Genomic DNA, 8,372 nt, shown 5'->3' with positions numbered 1-8,372 from the left:
TGTTAATTTAGAATTATTTATTATGAATTGAGATGATAGTGTTCATGGGATGTTAAGATCGTAAGAAATTTTATAGGTCTTATATATTCTTTAGGACTTGCCTAAAGAATGTGCAGCCAATATGTATTAATTCGGATGCTGGATTTGGGGCGTGACAAGGCCTTGGCCCTAGAACTACTTGGCTCACCAAAATGAGTTGAGCAAATCAGTTAAATCAAATATAGCATGAATTAATAGAAATTAATGGTGGGAAACCTTGGTTACTTGGAATTGTAGATTGGCTTTCTTGGAAGCAAGGAAAATCACCTTCACATGCCATCAAAGCAAACAAGAAACACTTTTGAGAACAAGAGGCCGGAAGGAGATGGATGAAAAACAAAGAGCAAAACAGCAAAACACTTGCTTCTTTCATCTCATAACCCACATCAAGAAGAGGGATCACATCCAAAGACTAAAGGTTGATTCATAAGACATTGCTATTGGATATCAACCATTTTACCAAAAAAAAAGGGGGAAAGATAGAGAAATTGTTGCCATGATATACATCGATGGACATGAGTGGAGCATCATTATATTTTCTTTGTAAATCACAAAGGAGGATCCATGAATTAAAAATCATTAAGTATTCATTGTAATAACATCCCCATCTAGAAAAGAAGTCAAGAAGTTTATCATTCATTGATGCATGCATACATTATATGGCCGGGGTATCAATGTCAAAAATGTAGGAAGAATCAGCCAAAACCATCAATTATGTGCTAATCAAACATTAGATTAGCATTAGCCAGGAAGCGTGTGTCTGCTATGCCTAATTGGTGTTCTTATCCTTTTTCTTTCACACTCTCTTTCTATGCCTTATTTATGGATGTCCTTTTTTACGAAAAATTATTTTTTTCTTTTTCATATTAATTTTGCAAGCTCCATTACTAGTGAAAATTAGCTATTCAATGAAGTGCTCCTCATTTTATTCATGATGTTGTAGTAACTATGTCCAAAACTTGTTGGACACAATTTTTAAAAGAAAAGAAATAATTAAGCAACACTACAATTTCCAAAAACCGATGTTTTTAAATATTAGAGGGAGAAAAGAGGTAGACTCATAGATTTTGTCCACAATACCCGTTAAACAAATTAGCACTTATCAACGGGTATTCTTGAGTAAAATGCACTTAAAATATTAAGATGAAACTCAACTGGATAAAGAGTGACCAAAAACGGAATTTAATTTGATTTCATGTGATGGAACCTTAACATAACCACATTACAGCCAATAGCTAACTTCCAAGCAAATAACATATATAGCGACCATGATACATTTCAGCAAATTATTTTTTGTAAGGTCCATAACATAGCCCAACCGTGTTTATCTATACGACCAAGCAACCACACTTCACCATGTAGTTTCTTTTCTACCTAGATAAACAGAAGATTTTCCAATATTATGTGTGGAGGGAATCCTTTCTTATCCACTCACCCTTCCATTATATCTGTCTCCTGATCCATGCTTGTATAGGATGGCAGGTAAATAACAACTATGAAGAGTGAAAATAAGATAGAGCAGAAAATATGGCTTGCTCGATGGTCAACAAGAGAAGAAAGATCGCCGCCAACACTGAAATTATAGCCCATGGGTTGCTAAGATAGTCTCGCCTCAATCCAGCAAGCCATTTGTGCCATTTGGACTCATAAAACTTGTTTACTTTCTCAATCTGATTTGTAAGGTAGTTCTTTTCCAAAGTAAAGTGTATATGACAACCCAACTTATTGAAGAGTTTTGCCACTGCTTGATCACTGCTCAGTTTGTGTTCCAGTATGCCTTCCAAGTGGAGCAACTGCACATCCTCAGCCTTGTCAATGATGCAATCCATAAACAGTGCATATATTGTGATGTACATCTCAGTATACAGATAGCACTGTTCGAAAGCTATGAGGTTTTGGAAGAGAGGACCGGTATAGTCATAGATATGCAGTGGTGGTATCTCCATCCGTCCACTTCTAAACATCAAACATAACTTCAAGAGACATAGCAATGTGTAATCTTCATCTTTCTCTGCTCGAATGTTATGTTCAAGAAGCTGTCTACCGATAGTTTCTTCTTCTTGAACTTCACCCCAGCCCTGTCGAGCTCCGTCGCACTCGGAGTCCACTTGGGTGCAGATGTCGAAGCTCCTCGTGAAGGACTAGCTTCCGCTTTCTTCCATTTGGACCTTACACATTCAATTGCAGCTTCCGCTTTCTTCCACTTGGACCTTTTGCAGTCAATTGCGGCTTCTACCTTCTTCCACTTGGACTCTATGCATTCAGTTGCACAATGAAAACATCCTGGTGAAAATGTACGCTCTTGTGGCTTTTCTGCAAAGATCCGAGATGAATAAAATAGATGGAGCAGATGATGGTATTCGCTTGGAGGCTTTTCCACGAACTTTTTGGATGCCTCAGGATAGATGTTCTCAAAGAGTTGGAGGGCAAGCTTTACGAGACCAATGTTTCCATCCTTAGGTGTCTTGAGCTGATTAAATAGCAATTCGACGATGAAGAAAGGAATTTGGTTCTCAAGCTTCAATAGATCATAAACCACTAAATTAATAGTGAATAGCCCTGCCACAGTTGGGCCCTCAAGCTGTTCCTCCTCCACATTTAAAACCACCTCCCCTTCCCTTGTCTCAATCGTACACTCTCTCCTCTTCTTGCCCTCATCCTTCTTGGTTGTCTCGTGCTCCAACTTTCCCATCTCTTCGTCCTCTATCTCTTCTCCTCTATTTCCTTGTTCAATGATTCCTTCTCTTCCTCTGCTTTCTCCTCTTCCATCCCCTTCTTCCTCGCATGCATTTTTAGCATGAGATAAATGATGAAGCACCCATCAAGCAACATCATCGATGCCAATTCTTGGGCATCCATCCATGGAGGGAATTCCGGATAGTAGCAACTCCGGACCACGGCATCCCGTTCCTTCAACTCCATCAAGCACTTCTTCAACAATTGATTTGCACGCCCTTGGCTTCCATGACGCAATAGAAGGTGCCGGACATACCGCCACTTGTGGTCCTGCGTGACAAAACCGGGACTCCAATGCGAGGCGTCGTGAAAAGGTCCGAAGGAAGCAACAATTGGATCGTAGGCTTTAGGATCCAACTGCCGGATGTGTTGGGGGACCTTGAAGATGGTGCATGGCCCGTCAGGATGGTCCACAGGGTGTGCTGGCTTTACATGATCCGTCATTTCATTGATCCACACCTCGTCGGTTTTGCTGCTCGTGGAAGGTATTCCTCTTTCTGGATAGGACGGGTCTTCGGGTTTATAGATGGACAAACTGGCTTTTACCTTTGGGCCAAGCCATTCATCCATGTTTTGATCTAATTTATAGGTACGGGCCAAGTAAGTTACTATAACTACTTCCAAGAGAAATTATCTAACAGACATTTAGTTCAAAAATTAAAATAAATCATTTGCCATGAGAAAATTACCCAGTTGCTACTAGCAAGCTTTTATAATATCTTGAACATAGGCTGAGCAAATTTGACAAGATGCACAAACAAGCAAAAATTTCAAACTTATACAAGTGATGGTGTGAAAGTAATCCTAGGATTTAACTACTTCTCTAGCACAAAAAAGCAAATATTTCAAAATTAAGAAATCCAGATATTAACTAGCAAAAAGGATGATGTCCTGTGGTTTATTCAAAACCATATTACATCCATGATCCAAGAACTCCAAGAGAAATTCACTAGAAAGCAATTAAGCATTTAAAAACAAAAAGGGCTGACAATATTTGACCACAATTTGAAAAAGATAAATAAAAGATAAATTCTGAACACCAATAGGATCCGCTGCCATCTATTCCTTATCCTGTTTGGATATTAATGGCATGCCTGCGCATCCACCCAACCTAATCAATTGGTTTATTTTCCGGTCTGCCTTGTCTTGAGAGTGGGGAGAAAAAAGCACCAACAATTGGAGAATAAAACCTTTTCTCATTGAAATAGTAGATACACATACAAGTTCTAGTGTTTTGGAGGCTTCTTGATTGCACCTCAAGACCTCCTGTATAAATAATATTAGGAAGAGATATCTCATATTGACTTTGGAATATCTGATGTGTTGGTAAGAGACGTAAGAATTTTTGTACACAAGTATTTAGACCTTCTAAAATACATCAAACGATTTAGGTTAATATCTTGATCAACCTCTATCATTGAACTTGATAATGGATGTAAACTCTATGCCTTCCACGTATTACAACCAAATCCTAAATATATGAATGCCGCTAAAGAGAGTGAATTGATATCTTGAATTTTTGCCATATGAAAATGATACAACTATTAAGAAAAGACATGTAATATTTGCATATTTTTATCAACTTTGCTTCTTTCTCTCAACCATGCTGAATATAGAATTCTCCATTTAAAATTGGAGAAACCAAATGCTTAAATTCCTTCAAGATTTTGCTTTAGTAATATAGGTCTTTTGTCGGGCTTGTGAAATCATAACATGCAATGTAAAAGAATGTCCAAATTTGATGATGTACACAGATTAGAAAAATATACTTAAGCAATAATTCTTCAAATAAAAGGATGTCCAAATTAAATTTCTACAACTAGAATTATATCCAACCCTCCCAAGCATAGGTATCTTCTTCTGCTATTCTGCCAGCAATGCTGCTACCACTACAGTACTACATAGGCTTTTTGGTTTTGTATTGACCAACATCATTTAAAGATGTTCCTTCAATTCTTATCAAAAAAAAAAAAGATGTTCCTTCAATTCTTATCAAAAAAAAAAAAAAAATGTTCCTTCAAAGGATGGCCGTCATTGTAAGATAAACAAGCATACCTAGTACTGTAGTAGGTATAGTTTGATAGAATAACAAAAGAAAAAAAAAAAGCTACCCCCAATAGTGATTAAAGGTGTAATAGCATCGAGTTGAATAACTGAAAGTTCGAGTTTGATTTGATTTAAAATACTCAAGTTAGAAACTCGACTGAAACTCAACCGAACCTTAATATCACAAGTTTCAGCTCAAGCGATGAAAAATAAGCAAATCTCAAGATCAACTCGACTCGACTCGAATATGCATTGAGCCATACTCGAGCTCGAATTCGAGTTCAAAATTGAATTTTATCTTACTAATTATATATATATATATATATATATATATATATATATATATAATATTATAAATATAAATATTATTAAAAAATATAAAAATTTGAGTGGGCTCACAAGCTTTCAAGCCGAATATTTTGCTATTCGAGTTCGATTCGAAAAAACTATTCGAGCTCGACTCGAAAAAACTATTCGAGCTACTCGAGCTCGACTCGAGCTCGATAATAACCAAGTCGAGTTGAGATCGAGTAGCTCATGAGCAACTCATTTGCAACCCCCATAGTGATAGTAGCACTCCTCTCTTTTAATACCTTTTCCATATCTAAACCCTTAATCTTATCATATATTCTTATTTGTACTTTTTATTTTAATAAATATGACTAGGAAGCATGTTGATTCTTCCTTTTATACTCAATGAAAAAGAAAAAGACAGGCATCTTTTAAAGACTGCTATTTTATTACAGAAAATGCTCGGATTGTTTACATGTCCACGTTTCAATCATACCCAAGCAGAATAATCATAATAAAGGCATGTCTTTTTCTTTTTCTTTTTTTTTCTTTTTTTTTTTTTGGGTACAAACGACAAAGGCATGTCTTTGGGACACTAAGAAGAATACGGTGGATCCCTGAATAGTCCGGCGTCATTAACTAGTAGCATTGCGTTTCAGCCAAGTATCTAGATGTGATCCAGAATGGTACCATTCAGCGTTTCTTGAAGGAAAAGTACCCAGAATTTGTAGCCAACTATAATAATTATGTAGATTGACAAAAAGAACACCCAATCATTTATATCAGATATGATACTTTTGTAGAAAGAAAAACTAAAAGCTCATAGTGTATTTCACCAAAAAATATTCCATATAAATATTGATTTTGCAAGAAAAATCATAAAAATCTTTTTCATTCTAGCTTGGTGGTGATGAATTTACGCACATGAAATGATCCAACGAGGTGGATTCCTTGTGTTTTGTTCTTAGTCAGGCAAGTTTTTCTAGCTCCAGTCTTATTGATTTTTTCATTCTACACTAGACAATTTTATTTATGGATCTCAACAAGGGAGCGGGCGATAATCTAAACAAATATATATTTATATTCAAAATCTATATACATGTATCAGACATTCAATAAATATATATTGAGCATTCACTAATGTGCATTGCTTATTTTCTACCTGGACCCATGCGTAAAAATCTCAAGAAACCCCCTAAAATGTATCTCTTTTTACAAAGAACGTAAATCAAATTTTTACTGAAAATCGATAATTAAATAAGTTATTTTGTACAATTCAGAAGATCAAAAGTAAGAACCCAGCTGAGGTAGTAAGAAACAAAGAAAAGTAAGGAAAGGTGTTGTAACGCCAAACCTGATATTATATATATATATATGAAACAAACACTTTTGAGCGTCCACGGTATATTCGACAAATTAATTGATGTCTTGCAAAGTTACCAGGCATGCCTTATTAAGCTAAAAGAACACCAAATCAGAACTCGTGCGCGCACACACACAAACACAAAATGTACTTATACAGTTATTTTAGCAAGAGTGGGATTCTGGGAATGGAGAACTCAACTGCGTGGTAACGGTAGGCTCCCGACGGAGATTTTCTCTATATCTGAATCTGAATCTGATTCCATTCCTACGAATCTCTATCCTTGCCCAGCCTCGTCACTTCCAATCTATTTTGTTTCAGATTCTGAGATCTTTCGGTGACTTATGTTTATCAGCTTTACTTTTCGGCACCCGTTGAATGGGGCCACGCTGCATCAGGAAAAGATGGTCTTCTCAGGTCGCTAAAAGGACTTTGGGGCTCCACAGCAGTTAATGGGCGAAAGCATCTGGAAAAAATCATCCCTGTTGGGGGGCTCCACAGCAGTTAATGGGCGAAAGCAGCAGGAAAAAATCATCCCTCTTGGCTCAATATCCATGGCAAGCTTGTGCGGTTGGTTGGCAGTTGCCTTGATATTTCTATCGTTAGCAAACCTTCCATGATCTTATCAAGTTAGAGGAATTTCTAAACCTCAGTACAGTGCATTGATTGGCACCTCATGTTAGGAGCTTATTGCCTTTCAGCAGATCAAGACTTCGAATACTACATTTATAAAAAAAAAAATGCCTTAAGTTATATGATGGATTTTTGTAAGTTAAAATAATTGAGATCAACTTCTCCTTTCATTTTTGAGAATCTAAAGCGCCCTCAGCACCAATATGAAACAAAAATCTAAATTATATTTGGACATGAGGATATCAGATGGAGTCTAACCTTCCTCTTATTTATTCACCAGTAGTCTGTTTGGGCTTCAATATCAGTCGATTTTCTGCAGTGATCGACTATTCTCCGAATTTCTTCCAGACTTCTTCCAGCCATGATCGACTCTACTCCGAACTTCTTTCGGACTTCGTCAATGGCCGAGCTTCCCCAATAGCAGAATTTCTACAGTAACCAGACTCCATCCAAGTTTCTACGGTGGTCGACCCCTTCTGGATTTCACCCGAGCTCCTACGAGAGCCGGATCTCTACTCCAAACTTCTATTGCAGATGGACTTCATCCGAACTCCTACCAGGACCGGGCTCCGTCCGAACTTCTACAACGGATGGATTCCAGACGAATTCCTACAAAAGTCGGATCTCTACCCCAAACTTCCATTGCAGGTGGACTTCATCCAAACTCCTACTAGGGTCGGGCTCCGTCCGAACTTCTACAGTGGGTGGATCACAGACGAGCTTCTACAACGAACAGGCTCCACCAGTAGGATCTCTACTCTGAACCTCTTCCGGACTTCATCAAGGACCGAACTTCTATGACAACCGGTCTCCAGCGGTGGGACTTCTACAGTAAGCGGTCTACTCCAAACTTCTATGACAACCGACCTCCATCCGGGCTTCTACGGTAAGCGGCCTCCTTCCGGACTCCTACAAGAATCGGATTTCGGGCAAACTTCTACAACAGACGTGCTCCAGCAGTCGGACTTCTACAGTGACCGACTGTCTCTGGTGTCTTCCGTACCTCTCCGGCCATCAACCTTCAACAGCGCCAGTCGACCATCCATAGATCCATTCGGTCTCCTCCAACGGACGAACTTCCACAATGCCTTCCGAATTACACTATCAGCTAACCTTCTGCCGGGTTCCTCGTGCAACTGGACCTCTCTGGCGGACAATCTTAAGACGAGCTTCAACATCAGGAAAATCCCAGACGGACTTCTCTGGTAATCAAATTTCTACCAAACTTCGCCAAAAGAAAGTCTCCGTCCGAGCTTCTACAGCA

At 38.3% G+C, this 8,372-nt stretch overlaps 1 protein-coding gene across 1 annotated transcript; it reads right to left on the bottom strand.

Moving 5' to 3' along the window:
* Positions 1 to 1,205: 1,205 nt before the first annotated feature.
* LOC105035600 (UPF0481 protein At3g47200) lies at positions 1,206 to 6,865 on the bottom strand. Its single transcript, XM_010911201.3, is given in 4 exon segments — positions 1,206 to 2,032; positions 2,035 to 2,776; positions 2,779 to 3,353; positions 6,677 to 6,865. Coding segments are annotated over 4 exon segments (1,881 nt in total). The 5' UTR covers positions 6,741 to 6,865; the 3' UTR covers positions 1,206 to 1,532.
* Between the last annotated feature and the right edge of the window lie 1,507 nt (positions 6,866 to 8,372).

The sequence above is a fragment of the Elaeis guineensis genome, chromosome 1, assembly GCF_000442705.2.
Source record: "Elaeis guineensis isolate ETL-2024a chromosome 1, EG11, whole genome shotgun sequence".
In the NCBI taxonomy this organism is placed as follows: domain Eukaryota; kingdom Viridiplantae; phylum Streptophyta; class Magnoliopsida; order Arecales; family Arecaceae; genus Elaeis; species Elaeis guineensis.
Note: the sequence above shows the minus strand (reverse complement) of the source record. Positions and strands in the feature narration are given on the sequence as shown.